Source organism: Pimephales promelas, chromosome 12 (genome assembly GCF_988280905.1).
Source record: "Pimephales promelas chromosome 12, fPimPro1.hap1.1, whole genome shotgun sequence".
Lineage (NCBI taxonomy): Eukaryota > Metazoa > Chordata > Actinopteri > Cypriniformes > Leuciscidae > Pimephales > Pimephales promelas.
In genome coordinates, this window is record NC_142780.1 from 23,273,072 (window position 1) to 23,294,203 (window position 21,132).

Below are 21,132 nucleotides of genomic sequence, written 5' to 3' on the forward strand. Positions count from 1 at the left end.
TAAACTCTGCAGGGACAGTGGCCCTCCAGGGCCGAGATTGGAGAACCCTGCGTAACGTTACGCAAATAGCCAGTGTAGCCAAATAGCCAATAACCTTCACAAAAAAATACCCTGAGAGAGATGTGCGTGCAGCGTGTGTGTGTGTGTGTGTGTTTGTACTTCAGTGAAAGCAGCGCATTAATATAGAGGGGTGGTTTGACTGACTGGAACTCCTTGTGCATTACACTATTTGAACGCACACCTTCCAGCCAATCACAATAGAGTATTCTGAAAGACAATGATGCGTATACATATTATAGAATATTTGTAACAATAATCATTATCTTGCAATAATTTCCATTGAATTTGTCACTACACTTGGCTATTTTTTTTATACCAGTTGAATCGGTATACTTTAGACCTATATGTCCCTTAACAACATTTACAACAACCATTTACTCAAAAGATCTTTGCTTACCATCTGATGAAAGCTTCCTGGATTCCATTTTTTCTTGGTCAGTGAAGCTATGTCCTAGTAATGTCTATCTGTAAGATAGTCATATTCATTAGCAATACCATGGCTCTTCCATATTCCTATAAGTGTGGGAACTGTTGTTACAGATTTTTCCAAGATACACTGGAAATTGATTAACTTTCCGAGTGATTAACTTTCCGAGTAATCAATTTTCTGTTTTTCCAGTGAACTGTTAAGTTTGCTGTGTCAGTTTTGACAGAATCAGCTATAGGAATCTTCTCACTCTGCATCTTGTCCATGTTATTGTCCTATTCCTATTCATCAGGTTCAGGCACCATGAAATCTGTTACATTTACACATTTATCACAAGATTAAATTATGTCTGTGTATCAATTCAACTGTATCAACTGACATCAATTTTAAAGCTTCTTATGCAGTTTTGTATAGTCCAGGCTATTGTCTCTTTTATTTATCTTTCTTTGGCTCCAGCTAGTGGCCAAAAGGCATAAGCGACATATTTTGGTCAAAGTGGTGGCACAAATAAGTCCTCACATCTGTGAATACAAAACAGGAAAATTTGAACATACTGTAATAGCTGTAAATGTAGGACTCCAAACACACACACACACACACACACACACACTTTTATATCTGTGCAGTAGGCTATGTGTATTATTTGTTTATTGTGTATATATTACAAAAACATGACAAAATTCTTATCTTAATGAAATGATTATTTAACTGTTAGCTTAGTTGTAGTTTAATTGCAACACATTTTTGGAGAATAAAAAGCATTTTTATTTGATCAGTACGCAGTAGCCAGACAGACCTATATAACAGATTGAGATATCTAGAGGTAATCCTGAAGGGTTTAAACCACTGGTCATACACGTGATTATCATCTTTTTTTCTGGGTTATTCTGGGCAACAGCAGAAATTATTTACTCTCACTCTCTCGCTCTATTTCTCTCTCTCTCTCAGCAGAATCCAGTTAAAGCTTGAGAACTGTCTGTCCAACAAAACGACAGCCTGACTAAAACACCACTGCGAGTTCCCCGTCTCTTCCTGTACTCTCAGACACTAATCCGTCATCAGTGTAATAAAACATAACTATCACGTATCAATTTGACTTTGTTATTAGACTGAATGAATGGCATAAATTCTGTAAAATCAAACATTAATCGTAGGTAATCAGATGAGAGGCAGCAGGAGACAATTATTTCTCCGTTTAACAAACAAGACAATGACGGATGCAAATAATTATACAGATTCTTCTCTCTTACATCTCATGTCATATATCCTCCACAATCAGATGAGCTAAAGAAAAACTGCAGCCACTCAAGGTTATAGGTGTGCCTTGATGAAACAGATGGAGCTTACATCTGGACAATTTCATACTGCATGCACCAGAGTAACAAAGGGATATGATCACAGTATCTAAATTCTTCAGACTTCCAGGACTCGGAAATTAATTTTTACCTAGAAATGTACTTGAATTTTTAATGAGGAGGTTTAAAATGGAACCCCTGTGGAGTAAAAATACTGAGACAAGATGGTTTTCTGAACAGGCAGACTTGCATAGTCTTTAATGATCCAATGCAAAATATTATAACTTACAAATGCATTAGCAAAAACATCAAAATGTAGAAATATAACTTATATACATTACATAAATTCCAAAGCATCTTAAGTAAATAACCATGTACTGTATGTGTTCAATCATGACATTGCCATTTGTGCATAAGACTCACAGGCATGGCATAACATTACTTGATGATGTTTATAAAAAAAAAGATAGGCCTACTGAAAAAAAGAAGAAGCATAAAAGACATTTCTGAATGACCTTCTTACTGCAACCTATAAATATAACATCTGTAATGTACAATATCACACACAATATATAATACAGCAATCCATTTCGATAACTTATCGTCCATTTAAAATCCTTAACTTTCTAAAAATTATTATTAGTTAAATTCATTTATTTCCTGTTGCAATGTTTTAATTTCTACAAACTACAATAGATGTTAATAGGCTGTTAAGAGATATATAGATCTATGTTTTTTTTCAGTCTTTTGCATATATTTTGTGCAACAATATTACAATATCTAAAACTGCATTGTAACTGTTGTCAAATGCATCATCGCATGGCGTGTTCTGGTTTAATTTGGCAGTGAAATGAATATCTCTAAAGGCTAACTGTGCCTGAGCCCTTACAAAGGAAGAGATTTAATTCATTATACTAAGAGCTGTGAGCCTAAAACATTTACAAACCAAATCGAGGGCACACCAAAATAATATCCAGCAGCTGCTTAATTATTTATTAGTCACTATACCATGTATGTATGTATGTACATATGAAGAGATCAGATGCAAAAGCCTCTAAATGCCATTTGAAATTTTCTTCTTTAATGATGATTTTTATCAAACTTGTATATTTAAGTTCAGTAATTTCACTTAAATAACAAATAGCTTATTATCATTGCCATTTAAGTGAAATCACTGAACTTAAATATACAAGCTTGATAAAAATGATCATTCTAGAAGAAAATTTCAAATGGCATTTAGAGGCTTTTGCATCTGAACTCTTCATATATATATATATGTATATATATATATATATATATATATATATACTGTATATACACACACACACTACACACACACACATATATAACATATATATTAGTAAATAAATGTAGTTTACTATTAATAACAGTTAATAGTAAATAAAAGTTATATATAATTTATTATTCATATTTTTCTTAAATTAACTTTTACTATCAAACAGTAAGAACATGTGTTTGCTGTTTATCTTCAGACTTTGGAATTGCTCAAGCTACTAGACTACCTTACTTATATAAAATTTGACTTCTAACTTCTCAGCTAAAATATTATTATAAAGAGAAGTTAAAGCTGCAGTCCGTAGTTTTTCCTCTTTGTCGCCAACTCTGAAATCTGCAATTGCAGTGATTCGCAAAATTATCAACTTCACGCGAGTTGTGCCTCGGCACAGCGTGGATGAACACAATGTTTTGCGGAGAATGTGCTGCTGTCAGTCCCCGCGTCGGTGTGGATGCTGTCATTCGGAATCACAGACTCTACTTTTTGGAAGTATGACCAACATAAGAATTTTCACTGGAAAATGTTGTCTGAACTAGTAAGAAACATCCACTTTTGTTCTGACCAACTAAGGGGAAAAAAGCATTGCTGTAAAGCGTGCTGATTAAATCTAACGATCGCTTATCATATCAGGTCAAATTACACTTTGTTCTCAAATTGTTAATGTTAACAATGTCAGCATTGCGTGACTACATTTAATGCCCTTCAGATATTTATCCCCTGTTTTAGCATGGGCCCGGTTGCAGTCTCTTTTTTTCTGTAGCCACTCCAAAGTCTTTTGCATTTTACAGCGGGTAAATCAGTAGTTGTCACTGGTGATTGTCGTTTGAACCTTTCTGGATCCGCCATCAAATTAATACGTTTAATTCTATCAAGTGCTGTGAGAAAAGGTTATAAATCTGCACCTCCAACATCCTCACACGCAATATAGCCTACTAGCCGAGACTCCTTCTATATATGTACAGATGTGATGTAATGATGCAAAGACATGCTCGAATCTCCCGCGGAAATCCACCAGTACCACTGGAGTTAAAAACATTATTACAAGCTTACCGTTTTGAATCCAGCTAAGGCAAGCAGATAGTTTTGAACACTGGCTGATTAAGTACTTAATCATTTTAACCCCAAAAATTACGGACTGGAGCTTTATACCTACTTAGAATAATGTCAATCAGACCAGCACGATATGAATGAGATTATTACAAAGATAAGTTGCTATGCCTATTTACATAGTCAATCAGGCTTGCAAAATAAGTTATCATAAGGCTTTGTACCTTGCTGTGATGGCAAGTGGCAACTTTAACAGTTACTACAGTTTTAAAGGCTCAACTAATTGTAACCATGACCAATTATTCTCTATTCCAGCTCAAATAAGCTTCATTGTGAATCTCCCAGTGTCCCCACCATCTCCACCTCCACCCATGGATGATCGTGGCACGAAGTCTATAGTGGCAGTGTGTTTTATCTGTCCTTTGCTCTGACTCCAGAAGAACATAAACACGAAACAGATCGCCACAGAGCTGAGGAAAGAGAGAAATCCCATGGTGGTAGCAATGATGAGGGTTTTAGCATCAAACGGGTAAGGATTTGACACCCGTGTGGAGGAGTTGGTAGAAGGAGGCAATGAAGTTTCCATCCATCCCTCGTCTGAGAAATACGATGCGGTGCGGTTTTGTGGGAGCCCCTCAACTTGCAGAGTCATGGAGATGCTGTCGTTCCCCGCTGCATTAGCTGCAGTGCACAGATACGTTCCACTGTCTTGTACTTGGGCATAACGCACTTCTAAACTCCCATTAGCAAGCACTCGTATTCTCCCGACAGAGCTAAGTGCAGTCTGCTGGGCTGACATCCAGGAAATAGAAGGCGACGGATAGCCCTCGGCTCTGCAGTCAAACCGTATGCTCATGCCTTCCACCACACTCGCATCCTGCAGCTGGCGGGTCACAATCTGTGCTTGTCTGCACGTAAATATAACCGGAAGATCAGCCTCCGAAAAGTCACGAAATGCCTTCTTGTGCTGATTCTGAGCCGAACAGCTGGGTTGGCGGCCATCGAAATCCAGTCTTCGACGTCGTCGCACAACCCAGAGTAGCCTGCAGTCACAAGCCAAAGGGTTCCTGTCCAGCCGCAGTGTCTGCAAGTTCCCTACCGAGTGGAAGACACTTTCTTCCAATGTCGTCAGACGATTCGAGGACACGTTGAGCAGACGAAAGTGGACCAGACCCCTGAAGGCAGCTGGCTCAATACGTAACAGGCTCCCACCTACCAGGTGCAACTCTTGCAGCCGCAGAAGCTCCCCCAGCAAGTTGCCTTGGATGGAGGTGATGGGGTTGTAGGACAGGTCGAGGTACCGCAGGTAAGCGAGATGGCGGAGTGGAGCGTAAGGTACAGAGCTAAGGTTACAGTTGCTTAAAACTAAAGTGGTAAGGTTGAGACCAACCAAGCTGTTGCTATTTAACGTCTCTAGAGAAGGCCAGTGGAGGATCTGCAATGTGCGCAGCTGGTGCAGTCGGCGAAAGGCATTGTTGGGCAACGCGCTTATGGTCAGCTTGCGCAGGCGCAGCTTGGTCAAGCTCTGAAGTTGCGACAGAGCCTCAGTGGGGATGGAGGTCAGATTGCTGCGGTCCACGTTCAGCTCCTTCAGCGCCTGCAGCCCAACAAAAGCCCGTTGCGAGATAAACACCAGGTCGTTTTCTCCTGCATCGAGCTGCTGTAAGTTAGTCATGTCCTGGAATGTGTAATCCAGGAAAACCAGGATCTCATTCTCACTGACGTCCAGACGTTGAAGGTTGGCGAGGCCGGAGAAGACCCCGACCGGGAGGATCTTCAGGCGGTTGTTCTTTATCCTCAAGTATCGCAGGTTCTTCAGCCCCTGAAATGTTTCCACCTCAATCATGGAGATGATGTTCTCACTCAGGTCCAGGTCCTCAAGCTTTGACAGGCCAGAGAACTGACGCCTAGCCAGCGTTTTCAGTTGGTTTCTTGAAAGGTCTAAACGTTTGGCATTGCTGAGTAACACCTCAGGCACACCCGTCAGGTGTCTTGAGGAGCAGTTGACCTCCAACGTGTCACGGTAACAAGCGCATTTCTGCGGGCAGGTGAGGTCAGCAGCTGATAGGTTTAGGCACCACAACAGCAGGACTGACCATGCGCCCCGCTGGCCACACAGATCCATGAACATCTTACCTCCTTCCTGCAAAAAAGAAAATTACATATAAGCGTGTCCACAATAAGGAAAAATCTTTTTAAAATCATAATGTCAAGATCTTATAAATGTAATCGGTGTATTCTTGTTGGTTTCGTGGGGTTTTGAAAAACATTTTGAATCACTTTGAAGAAGTTTAGGAAAGGAATACTTGATGGTTACACCAGTCATTAAATAATAATAAAAAAAATAATCATTGATTTGATGTAATAAATTGCTATTTTTAAATATATGTATCAAAGTTAAAAACTATCTTCTTAACCATTAATAAGCATTGAATCAATTTTGTTAAAATATTTTTTCTAAGAATGAATAGGAATATATTATTACAAACTATACACAAGGTGTTTTTTTGTTTTTTTTTGCAAGAATTTCATTATTTTAATTAGGCTTTTTTCCATTATGACATTATTTTCATCAAGTTTTATTACCCTGACATATCAGACTTTATCTCTCCCCGAAATTTCAGGGTTCATTTTAATTTAGAAATTAAAAATATGCTCATCATGTTGTTGCTTTACCCATTACTCATATTTTGTATTTGTCTAGTTATACTTACCAAGGGACTTTTGTAGTGCCAGTTCTCATAACCAGATATTTTCAGGATGGTATATATGTTGGGCTCAGGTTTCCTTGGAGATGCATTTAGTCACATTTAGACGTTACGTCACACTTCCAAAAGCCTAAAGCAGAGAGAAGAGAAAAAAACACCAAAATTTATTGAGACTGATTTATGATTATTTGTGCTAACAATCTCTTTAGACAGAGCGACTGATAAAGACACAAATGAATTTGTAGAACAGCTTTTTATCCATTTCCGATGAAGGACAACAGTGGAACAATCTAGACATGTTTGGGTACGAGACAGCAAAATGTATGCGTGTCATTTAAATTCACACTTATTAGGATAATGTAACGATTAGGTATGGCTTAATGAGATTAAGCCATTCCTAATCGCATGGCACAATGAGATTCAATGATATAGTATTTAATGAACTAAACAATCACTACAGAAAAGCCACAGGAGATATAACAGGTCTAACCACACTTAAACATAAACATAAACGGGACCAAACACTGAACAGAAAGAATTTTGCATAGAAACTAAACTAACTAGGGAACACATGCAGGCAAAATGGTAACAACTGACTGAATATGAAACTAAACAGAACTAAACATAACCCTGACTAAATAAATGATGAGACAGGTGACAGCTGCACGGTAACATGCTTATTTACATCTCTAGAGGGTCTGATGTGAGAGGACAGGTGTGTGCAGGGCACTTTCACTATTGTCAAGCTTCATGTCACAGGGTGCAGGTGCAGAGACCTGAACACAAATTAGGAATTACCCACTCAGCATGGACAGACGTTGACTCTGCTTCAGTTTAATGGACAGAGCTGAGCCAAACGACATCAGAGCCCAGATAAAAACACTGGACTGCACAATAATATATGAATTCAACATGCAGTCTTAATCAAGAGCAATTCATTCTCTGAACTACATCCACTGAATTAAGGTAAAACTGCACAGTAAAAAATCAAAATGAAACAAAATATTATAGCAATGTGGTTTTTGAAAGAATAACACACCTAGGATGTTTAGCTTTGTACTGAAAAAGGACGAGGCAAAAATCAAGGCAATGTGAAGGATTGAGATGTCTGAGAATGAGATTTGTTCTTTCAATAAGTGTAATTATCCTCAGTAATTTAGCCTATTTGGATTTGTCTGTTGGCTGAACGTTGACAAATCTGAAATGTCTCTAGTCAAATGTCAATCAGCAGCACAAGATTTTTTATTTATCTTTATCATGCACAGTTTTTATTTATGAATCACCTCTAAAGGGAAAGAGCTTGCGAGTCTTTGCCTCAGAAAATATTTTGCATCATAAATTTATTTGATCATATACAACCTCAATACTTCACACATTAACCTCAGTAAAGGTGACAATTAACAAACAACTTAAAGGTTAGTTTTGGGTTAGTTTACCCAAAAATGTAAATATTGTCATCATTTTACTCTCCTGTCCTGTATGAGTTTCTTTCTTCTGTTGAACACAAAAGAGAATGTGGGTAACCAAACAGCTGATGGTCCCCATTGACTTCTATGAAAAAAAATATATATACTAAAGAAGTCAATGGGGACCAGAAACTGCTTGTTTTTTCAAAACACCTTCTTTTGTTTTTAACAGAAGAAAGAAACTCTTTAGCAGACCTGTTTTTCAATATATAAAAAGTCTATAAAAATAAACTAAATTGCAATTAAAATGGTTAATATATCATAGTTCTACACAGTATTTGCACACATTTCTGGTATACTTAGCATACGAAGAACTGAATGAAACGGGTAAAACTCCTACCTTGTCGTGACAAAGTCCTAACAGCCTTGCATTACACCTCTCCCACTGCTTGCTTGCTTAATATAGCCTATTCACATGGGTCACTTCTCTTGTTCTCCTGTTTACACACAAAGCTTCTATTTTGAACCTGATCCTGCTAAAAACCACTTAAAATGAGGTTTCCCTGAGTACTCCAGTTCAGTGTTGTCCCCAGTCTCCACACAAAGGCCTTATACTGGCCAATAAGCTGACTCCTAATGCCGTATCTAGCCAAAGGAGGGAGAGAGAAACACTATTGGCTTGGCAGTTTTGACACCATATTGGTTTTCCACACAGCAGAGAGCCTGGCTTACACAAATTAAGGGTGTGAATCCCTCTCTGTCGTCTTGTGAAAGACACAGTGCAGCAGGTGTACGAGATCTGAACATCGAGGTGACAAAATTCTTGCTCTGTGTCTTGCTGCTTGCCTATATGGCATTTTCACACTGTCTGACAACCAAGCTCATCTTGATTGCTATTAATAAGAGCAAGAAAGTGATTTTGATCTCACAATTTTAATGCTGAAACATCTCGACAGCTGGCTTTGAGATTGTGTAAAATATCCATATTTTAATATATATATATATTGTGTGTTTATTTTGCTTTATTCCTACTGTATATTAATATAAAATACATTAAAGTAGTAGTTCACTTTTAAAAAAACGTTTGCTGATAATTTACTCACCCCCATGTCATCCATGTCCACGTCTTTCTTTCTTCAGTTGAAAAGAAATTAAGGTTTTTAATGAAAACATTCCAGGATTTTCTCCATATAATGGACTTCATCGGGAAAAAAACAGTTCAAGGTCCAAATGAGATTTCAGTGCAGCTTCAAAGGGCTTTAAACGACACCAGACAATGAATAAGGCTCTTATCTAGGACCCTTCGAGTCATGACTCGAAAAAAGATTTCTTAAATTTTGATGAACGAGTTTGAACAGGAGAGTCATGAATGCTCATCACTGAACAGAGCAAGGTGAGCATTTGTGCTTATAAAACTTAAACTTTTTTATTTATTTTTTTAACTCTCATTTGGACCTTGAACTGTTTGGTTCCCATTGAAGTCCATTATATGGAGAAAATACTGGAATGTTTTCATCAAAAACCTTAATTTCTTTTCGACTGAAGAAAGAAAGACATGGACATCTTGGATGACATGGGGGTGAGTAAATTATCAGCAAAAGTTTTTTTTAAAAGTGAACTACTACTTTAATATACATTTATATAAAATATAAATATTTTATATTCATTTTAAACCATAGACACAAAATATGTTTATATTTTTTTCATTAAAATTGTTAAAATTAAAACTGCCAAATTTGTGGCCCAAACCCATTAAGATGCCTCAACTTTTGCATAATCACATACAGGACTGTCAACATTCCAGCTTTGGCAATGCTCTTATCTAACAATCAACACTCTGCCAAACATTGAGTGTGCCCTTGTCGATCTGATGCAATGTCATCACAGTTAGACAGCCCTCACTAAGCTGAACACCCCTAAATAATATGTTGTTTATCTCATTTCAGGCCTGACTTTCATACTTTTAACATGAACAATCAAAACTCATCATGGTCAGACAGGCTTCATTAGGTTTCAATAACTGACATGGACGTCTGCCAGATACTAAAAAGGGGGGGGGGGGGGGGGGGCGGCGTGCAAAAGCTTTCCACTGCTGCTGTAGCCTGTAGCTGTTCCCCTGACTCCATTAGTAAACACAACACTTAAAGCCTCTGCAGGCGGACTCCAATTTGCACTTCACTGGCTCTAGGCATGCAGAAGGGCTTATAACAGTAAGAAAATATGTATTATTGAGCTTTAACTGTGTATTTTACTGTGAGAGGTCAAGGGAGGGACGTGCAGAGCAAAAGGATCCAGGCATTTTGAAATTAAAATGAGCTTTCAACATATAGGATATTCACAAAATGTCAGCCAAAACCACAAGATATTTTATATAAAACCACCCTTTATTTTACCTTACAACAGTGTCTAAAATTTCAGGACCTCTTCAGTAACAATATAAGAGGTCTGCAACCTGCATGTTTAGCATGACCTCCTAACCTCCGAGTGCAATGTGGTTCACCTGCCTCTTGGAGCCTGTGCTATTCTCGTCCCAACCGGGGGGGGGGGGGGGGATGGGGGGACTACTCACCAATCCCCAATTAGAATTCCTCGCATCAATTCTTCACAGCAACAATTGCGACAAAGTAAGAAAGAGGCTGGCCCCTGGCCTTCCACCCCCGGGCACAGAATGAAGCCATGGGAATAAACACAAGTATTCAAAGCTTTCAGAAACAGGTGTTGTTTAGCTATGGGATATGATGACAGATCTTCAGGACATGGAGTATCTGTTCCCTTTCGAGTCTGCCCGGGGAATGGAAAAATAAATATTACAGAGAAGGTGAGGTTCACACTTGGATGCACCACAAACCACAGATGCTTCCTCAAAGTGTTTGTATTTCAAACCCACAGTGAATTTACAAGACGCTTCTGCTCATCCTTCTGTAATCAACCTTTGCTGAAAGCCATAAGGAAAAAAACATATCCGTTGTGTGTTTGCATGTATAGCATATAAAACAAGCATTATAGTCTCAGCCTCTGTTGAAGTGTGACTGAATTTGCTGCTTTATTGGCGGTTGTTTGCCAGTGTCTTGCTTTTGTGTATAACGGCATTAACACCTTATCAGATTATAGTTTCCCTGGGAACAGCAAACCACCATCCACGCTACTGATTTAATTATTAAACTATTGACTGAATTATGGTTAACGACTTATAATGTGCCTGCTCATTTGACTTATTTTTACATTTAGATTGCCTTTGCCATCATCTAATGCTCACTTAAGGTTCAACTTTAAAAACATCTAATGACACAGTTTAAAATTAAAAAGTGAAACGTGAAATAAAATATCAGATTTTCATATACTGTATATTATAATTTTGTAATGGCTAAATTTCACAAAAAAAAAAACAAAAAAAAAAATTAAATATCAAATTGTGTTTTGATATTGCAACATTTATCTTTTATCAGCCGTAACATGAAAATGATTATCTCGGTGCATCCCTTGAAATTATTACTTTTGAATTTAAACATTTGTATTGTTATTGTGTATTTTTATGCATATGTCATGTTATTGTAATATATTCATTGTTTAGTTTTGTATCAGAAATACATTTTTTTTATTACTCTAATTGTTATTGGTATTTAGCACAAATATTTTGTGTATATTTTACATGGTCAAACTAATATGAATGTTCATGCTTTCACTGTTTTTCATGATTATGTGGAGCAGCTGAGAGAGGTCACGCTGGGATCACAAACGTCTGAAGGACAGATTATGATAATTCAGCTTTGTGCTGGTCACTTCAGTCAGTGCGTGTACATTGTGTAACCCAAAGACAATCAAATGTGATGCAAAATAAATGAATAAATGTAAATTATGGAAAATTGAACATGAGATCATCATCTCACATGTTACTGCCTGCCAGAAGGGAACACACATACTGTATGTGTTTTAAAATGACTTTAACAGTAACTTTTCAAGGACACACAAAAGAGGTCACCTCAGGCTAAACTGAATGCATTAATGTAACTAGGTCACTGTGCATTGCACAAGTTAATTGTTAATTTTAAGCAAGTTTTTAATAGACAATAGATTACAAACATATGCATTTAATTTTACACTGTGTATGTATAAACCTGTGAAACATGCAGTGCCAAAAGCATCTGAAATTCAGTAGACAGACATGCTGGTGGGATGGAGATAATTTGTTTCTGAAGGCCCAGATTCAGATTTCATTCCATTGATGCAACGTGTCTTGAAGCGGAGTATAAATCAAGTCTGAGTCCATTGATTTTTTTGTGTGATTGTGGAGAGTTCACACATATGGACATGGTTTAAGCTGTGAAAAGCACAGGCTCTGCTTCGCCCATGTGTGTATTAGACATCCATAGATTTTAATCCATCAATTGGCATTAAAACCCAGTAGTGCTGACAGATTGCCTACCGTTCAGGGTCACAGATTCAGAAACATTCTTTACAATAAAACAAAACAGCACAGCTATTGCGTAGTTAAAAGATGGGTCTGGTCTGTTGGGAAATTTCACCAGTGAGATCTCGATTCTCTTCATCTGGCTGTGTGCAGTAATACAGGACACCCACTGGCAGGGTCAAATGGTGGCCTGGATAGTTTACAGTCTAAGCGGTCCTAAATAGGTACGTTTTAGGGCAGCAGGATTACACAAAGATGATCTGATGCTCACAATGTGAGGCGGACCTATCAGGGCCACACATCACAAATTTAGTTCAAAGCTAACTGTGCATTATTAAAAAAACAAAACTGGTCAAAACAGGGCACCTGCACCTGTTCAATGATATTAAACCCTGCTACAAAATGACTTCATAGCGACAGACCTCATAAATCACATACCGATACATATGAGGGCATGATGAGAATGTCAAGTGACCAAGCAAAACAAACCAGTGATCAAGTAAGTGCTTTTACCACTCCGCCCCCATCAACTGGTGATAAATCAAGCCCTGCTGTGCATTACAACTCTTCTGATTAAAGTGCTCGTCTGGACCGGCCCCAAAGCTTGCGCTCCTTCAGCGCTGGCTCACGAGTGCGCAACAGGAATTTGCAGTGCTGCACATCACACGGGATGCTGTTTGAAATCTCATTAGACATAACTTGCTCAGATTGATTAGTTCTAATTAAGACAGCCATGACTGGCAGGGACCTCCGAAACCTCAGTGACCGTGGGGGCTGAGAATGTGAATGCTGCGCACAATGCCAGCTGACCACGGGTGCCTCTGACTGCTATTTTTGGTGTTATGTTTGCCTCCCAACACAAAAAGACTATGATCTTCTTGTCCTAATTGGGCTTAAACAAACTAAGAAACATATCTATCAATCAATCAATCAATCAATCTATCTATCTATCTATCTATCTATCTATCTATCTATCTATCTATCTATCTATCTATCTATCTATCTATCTATCTATCTATCTATCTATCTATCTATCTATCTATCTATCTGTGTCATTGAGTCTAATTGGTCAGTCAAACAATCATCTATCTATCTATCTATCTATCTATCTATCTATCTATCTATCTATCTATCTATCTATCTATCTATCTATCTATCTATCTATCTATCTATCTATCTGTGTCATTGAGTCTAATTGGTCAAACTATCGTTCTATATCTATTGTCATTGAATCTAATTGGTCAGTCAAACAATCATCTATCTATCTATCTATCTATCTATCTATCTATCTATCTATCTATCTATCTATCTATCTATCTGTGTCATTGAATCTAATTGGTCAGTCAAACAATCATCTATCGATCGATCGATCGATCGATCGATCTATCTATCTATCTATCTATCTATCTATCTATCTATCTATCTATCTATCTATCTATCGGTGTCATTGAGTCTAATTGGTCAGTCAAACAATCATCTATCTATCTATCTATCTATCTATCTATCTATCTATCTATCTATCTATCTATCTGTGTCATTGAGTCTAATTGGTCAGTCAAACAATCATCTATCTATCTATCTATCTATCTATCTATCTATCTATCTATCTATCTATCTATCTATCTATGTCATTGAGTCTAATTGGTCAGTCAAACAATCATTTATCTATCTATCTATCTATCTATCTATCTATCTATCTGTGTCATTGATTCTAATTGGTCAGTCAAACAATCATCTATCTATCTATCTATCTATCTATCTGTCATTGAGTCTAATTGGTCAGTCAAACAATCATCTATCTATCTATCTATCTATCTATCTATCTATCTATCTATCTATCTATCTATCTATCTATCTATCTATCCATCCATCCATCCATCCATCCATCCATCCATCCATCCATCCATCCATCCATCCATCCATCCATCCATCCATCCTTCCTTCAATCATCAATCCATCTCTACTCAATTTACTAATCCAGCTTTATACACTACCTGATATTTTAAGAAAATTATTTTGAATCATACTTTTTAGGGGTTTTTTTTAAGAAACGTAAACAGCCTATGTAAGAATACATCAAATTGACCATAAGCTACATCTACAATATCATCTTTACCTTGGAAACCACAGTGTTAGAATGAAACTACCCAGTCACATTGTGATTACCCTCTACAACAAGAGTCGTTTAACTTTAATGTCTGTTGTTCAGGTTAACTTAATAGACAATGCTGGGCTATGTTTTGACGTCCATGAGTAAGAAGTCTGAATGTGACGAAATTAGGAACTTCAAAATTAGTCATAACCTTGAAGAACACCAAACAAAAATCGCTTTGAATATAACCTAAGTAAACTATTACAACAAAACACAAAGCGGAACTCACCCGCTGACCCGCTCCCTTCACATTATCTGCATGGCAGCGATTTCAAAGCTCTCCAAGTCTTTGTCCATTTAGGTTCGCAGTTCCTCACTTCTGCACAATGTCCTCTAACATCGTTCACAGAAAGACGACGAGCCTGTCTTGAGACAAGACCCGAATGTTTTTAATCGCTTTGTTTCTTCATTAATTCCTCCTGTCTACGACACATCCCTCCGGGGTCTAGAAGGATAATTGTAACCTTAATTTAGGTTGGCTGTTCTCCGTATACTGACTGACGCTCCTCTGCACTCGCTCTAACTTCCAACTCCCACCTGCCCGTTTCAATACGAGTGAACATCCAAACCCCAGCGGTTTAGATAGCAGATCGGTGTTTACTGGTCTATTCAGCAGAGCTGATAAAAAATAACACTCGTGAGGGCACTTCGAGTGAATGACAGATATTTGTGAGGCTTGGCCAAATCTCCGGATTTAGGTAAAGCAGCAGATGGTTGCCTGAGTGAGACTCGTGGCTTGGAGATGGTTGAAAACATCTCATGGGACACATGTTTAGTTTAGTCCCTTGATTTATACGATACAAATGTTCACAGTGTGACTTTTTGTGGTAAATTGGTTTTAATTGCTTGGTATTTTGTAGAAAATAGAACAAATCCCAAACTGAAATTAGTAGCCTACTTTAAAAATTAAAAAGAAATAAAAAAATAAAATAAATAAGGCAAAATGCTGGCATCAGTGGTTGACAGAACTTTACTGTAAAAATGTGTCAATATTTCAAGAATTATTGAATGACTCAGATTTAGCCATAAAAATGCTATAAACATCAATTAAAAAACAATAGGGCACAGAAATTGTCAACCAACATTTTAAATAAATACTGTTTGCAGTGCTTGGACAGGGAATTCTGGGAATGCCCATTTCCAAGTGCAATTCACTTGGCTACGTGTAGCATATAGCCTACTTATTTAAAAATGCCTATTATTTATTGCTATTTATTACACTTATATATTGAAATGCTGCACTGTAAAAGTAAGTAGGCCTATTGCCTTGTTACATAACCTACTGTATTGAGTACATTCTCTCTTGTATTTACTTTTAATACATTTCACAAATAGCCTACATTTTACTTTTAGAAAAAAATGCCATTGTCTTTTGAAATATAATATAGGCCTATATTTTTAACTGTATATAGTAATGCTTTTCTTTATTTTTTAATACTTTTGGTTAAAATAACTATATATTTTTTATTGTCTTTGCTAAGTACAGTGCAGATAAGATAATGATAAATCACACTATTTGTTTTCATGAGATTTTAAGTCAGACGTGTCCAAGCCTGCGAACAAGATCCTCTAAACAGGGTCAGATCTCCCAGGGACTAAAATAGATTTTAATTCATGATTCATGAAGACCAGCCATTTACCTTCATTTTATAATAGACAAAGTTTGAAGTTCACCATCTGTGGAGAGACAATTTGCCTTGAAACATCACTGTGGTTAATTTCATGATGAAAAAAACCTGAAAAGCCACATAATGCTAACATTCAGAATGCATTTATTCTTAAATAACTTTGGTGCCTTTTTAATGGACATCACACAACATTAACCAGCACCATTGATGTGAAAAGGACATGTCATCCTTTATTTTATTCTAAATTTTTGAGTGAGGATGACAAGGATTGTACACCCAATGAACCATAAATGTTAATTTTGGCACCAGTGTACAAATGAATAACAGGGGTGTGATATTTAGTCTAAAAAAAAAAAAAAACAATGAATCATGCAGGTCATGCTATTGACATGTGTTCAAGGATTTCCTAAATGGCAACAGGTTTTCACATGGTTTTACTTCTATTACAATGCATAGATAGTGCAAATAAAATAGAAACAGATATCTGCACTGGAATATCAGATAGTGGTTTGGGAGAACAATGACACTCTCCACATTGCCTGTAGGATTTTAATTAAATCTGGCCACTAGAGGGAAAACATTTCAAATGAAAGAAGGGACTGAGTGCAGAAAAGTCTCTAATATATTGGAAGCATTCACCTTTATCCTCATTAAACAGCTCTAAGTTCTTTAAACTTCACGAAAGTAATCCATCACAACAAGACTGGCCTATTTTATTTAAAAAAAATCTAATTGTTTGAATTAAATGCCTCAGACACTGGGACAGATGGTTTAGATTTCAGGTGTGGAGATAAAGGTCTGGGGCGGAATAAGGTTTGAAATGTCTGTGTTTTATGTGTTGCACGTTTGTTTCAGAAAGTTTGTCCTTGCATGTTTGCATGTTCGGCTTAAGCTTGCAGTTCCATGATTGTATTGATTGAAAGATTGAATTTATTTCTGCCATACCTCTACAAAAGTTCTTATTAAGAATTAACATGGTTTAGAAAAAATGAAAATGGTTCATTTGAAGTCACCGTCATGGTGATCAGTGTTATCTTTAATTGGGCTCTTGACCCTTGACTTATTGTTAGACTTTTCTCACTTTTTGTAAAAGTGTGTTTAAGAAAAAATATTAATTGCTGTTGGTTTTCTTTAATTCTGTTGATTTTCAGATTCTCAATGTAGCACTGTTTAGTTTTTTTTCATTCCTTATTTAGTGTATTTGCATTCATTTTAATAGTAATTACTAAAATATTTAATTTAATAAAAATAATTTAATAGTAATAATGCACCCACATTACTAACACAGTATAAATATTAATTTTAACAGACATTGTTTTTTTTTAGCTATCTTTAGATATTTATGTAGATATTTTAGCTTAAAATATTTATGTAGATAGTTTAGCAAAAATTAATGCATATTAATCTTTTAATCTAATATTAAAGTATAACCAAAGATGTTACCACTGTCTAACTGTGAACAGTTTGCTTTGTCAGAAAATACTTAATATTAAGCATTTTCTCCTTTCTAACACTTGGTATTCAGCCAGGAATTGGTATTATTTGATTTTAGGCTTTTTCTTCTTCCATGTTGTAAACAAAAGCCTTACTGCTGTTTATTGTACATTTAAAAAGGATTGTAAAATGATGTTAATCTCCTATCCCAGCACAGCCTTCTGAAATCTACTAGATCATTCCCAGCAGAATCTCTCTCTCTCTCTCTCTCTCTCTCTCTCTCTCTCTCTCTCTCTCTCTCTCTCTCTCTCTCTCTCTCTCTCTCTCTCTCTCTCTCTCTCTCTCTCTCTCTCTCTCTCTCTCTCTCTCTCTATAACCAACAGAACATATAAAACTGAATCAAAAAGTTAAACAACTATCTTTAAGATGTTTTCTTTACATGTGAAATAAAGAAAACAGTTACAAACTGAAACAGGAAGTGTTTCTGGACCAGTGTTGTTTACATCTTGTAAAATGGTCTATATATGTATATTTGTTTTTTGTTTTTAGCTTAGACCTTGGCTTGTCGCACACTGATTTGTATTGGTCAAATCCTGCCATCCCAAACCCTCAAATCCCTGTGCACGTGGCAGATGGTACAGTTGTGAAATTGTGAATGTGCTCTTGCTCTCCATAGACTACTGCAATAATGTATAGTTTTCCAGGCCCACTCAACTTTAATCCCCAGCATGTTGACCTCTATGCATTAATGGTGGTGGCACTGGAAAAACAAAAGCAGGCTCCAACAGTGATGGGATTTATGAATGGAATGCCTCAGCAGCACTTTTCTTATAATATAATATAATATAACATAATATAATATAATATAATATAATATAATATAATATAATATAATATAATATAATATAATATAATATATACACACACACACACACACACACACACACACACACACACACACACACACACACACACACACACACACACACACACACAAGTAAAGATATAATATATATAATATATATATATATATATATATATATATATATATATATATATATATATATATATATATATACACACACATGTAATGGTTATCAGTTGGAGTGCCATTGAGAGCCACCTGAGGGCACTCCACATCAGACTAGCATTGTTCACCACTCACAACTACATTTCCCATAACTCACTGCCCGGACTCATCACCCCTGATTATCACATTCACCTGTCTCTCATTATATTATTTAGTTCACCCCATTCACCTCACCATTTCTAGTCTTTTACGTTATACTACTGCATTTCTGAGCGTTTCCTTTGTTTTCTTTGTTAATAGTTCTTGATCTCTGCCTGTGTCCTGCTCTTCCCGTTCCTGCCTCACGGGCCTCACCCTCTGGATTTGTCTGTTTGGATAGCCTGCCTGTGTATGACCTTTGCCACGATTCTGATTACGATTTGGATTAACTTTTATAAACTGCAGTTGGATCCTCAACATTCTTATCTTTAAGCAGTTCATATGTATATATATATATATATATATATATATATATATATATACTGTACATACACATACACACACATGCGTAATGAAAGTCTGATGTGGTGTGCCCTCAGGTGGCTCTCAAGGGCACTCCAGCTAACCATTAAATATATATATACACATATATATGTGTGTATATGTATATATGTATGCATATATGTGTATGTATATTATATTATATTATATTATTATAAGAAAAGTGCTGCTGAGGCATTCCATTCATAAATCACCATTAATGAATAGAGGTCAACATGCTGGGGATTAGAGTTGAGTGGGCCTGGAAAACAGTATTGCAGTCTATGAAGAGCAAGAGCACATTCAGAATTTCACAACTGTACCGTCTGCCACGTGCACAGGGATCTAAAGGGTTTGTGATAGCAGGATTTGACCAATACAAATCAGTGTGCGACAACTCTAAGCCAGTTGTGATGCTAGAGCTTTTAATATATACACACAGTATGAAGTGCATTCTATAATTCTCTCTCTCTCTCTCTCTCTCTCTCTCTCTCTCTCTCTCTCTCTCTCTCTCTCTCTCTCTCTCTCTCTCTCTCTCTCTCTCTCTCTCTCTCTATATATATATATATATATTAGATATATATTAGATATATATATAGAGAGAATTATAGAATGCACTTCATGAGGTTGGTTGAAAAAAGCCCAGTGTAAAGCTTAACAAAAGTTTACTTCTTCAAGGTAGCTTTGATTTGTTTAACATTTTTCAGTCATATGCATTTCAGTCATTGCTAATTTCATAATTTTGAGGACTTTACTCTTTCTATGAAATGTAAAAAAAAAAAAAAAAAAAAAAAATAGGTATAGCGACTTATGTGCAAACTTTTGTCTGGTAGTGTATAACCCAGTCTATAGAATAGTGTATACAAAAAGGGAAGTTTGATTCATGGTTCTGTTGTTCTCATTCTGAACAATAATCTGTAAAAAAAAAAAAAAAAAAAAAAAACTTTGAATCAAAAGTCTCGTGATAGTCATGGGAACAGACATATGACTGCAGCAAGGCATTCTGGGCTTCTTTAGCTACGTGGTTAGACTGGAATGTTATAGGAAACAGATGTTTTTTGAGTTTTGAACAGATGAGTCTGCTAACAGCTACCTGAGGGAGAGATTTTTGCTGTTTAACATGACTCAACAGTTGTGCTGCTAGAGCTTTGTAATTCAATATTAATACAATATAATGTTTATTGTACATTAAATAATTTCACAACAATTTAATTGTGTTCACATCGACAAAATCTGCACTCACAAAACGTCTAGAAATATAAGGCTTAATCCTTAATCCTTTAGAAAAACGACACTTAAACACGCACACACCACAGGCTCCAATCAGGATCAGATTAACCCCCCCAAAAAAGTCAAAATGTTTGTAACGCACGAATGAGCAGGTGTGTATTACTGAAAAATGCTTCATTGATTTATATCTAGGTCACAGTCAATCCTTCCGGTCAAATTAATAGTCAACAGTGTTTGACCACAGCAATTACATTAAACGAGATGCACAGAAGGATCTGAAAGTTTATTTTTAGTGTACATTCATCTTACTCTGCTTAAATGCAGAAAAAGGTACTGAAAGAGAGTCTTGTTACACTACACTACAAAAAAAGTGTTGAGTTCATAGAAGTGCTGTGTTTTAAAGTTGGGTATTGATCAATTAATTTAAATTAGTAGCAACTACACAAACCATTTGTGCAAATGGTATTGGTAAACTAATGCTAAATGGTAAA

At 36.5% G+C, this 21,132-nt stretch overlaps 1 protein-coding gene across 1 annotated transcript; it reads right to left on the minus strand.

The window, feature by feature from the left end:
* Positions 1-2,010: 2,010 nt before the first annotated feature.
* lingo4b (leucine rich repeat and Ig domain containing 4b) lies at positions 2,011-15,526 on the minus strand. Its single transcript, XM_039679369.2, has 3 exons — positions 15,030-15,526; positions 6,841-6,964; positions 2,011-6,269 (listed from the first exon to the last, which is right to left on the minus strand). Exon 3 carries the CDS (start codon positions 6,255-6,257, stop codon positions 4,443-4,445), a length of 1,815 nt encoding a protein of 604 aa, XP_039535303.2. The 5' UTR covers positions 6,258-6,269; positions 6,841-6,964; positions 15,030-15,526; the 3' UTR covers positions 2,011-4,442.
* Between the last annotated feature and the right edge of the window lie 5,606 nt (positions 15,527-21,132).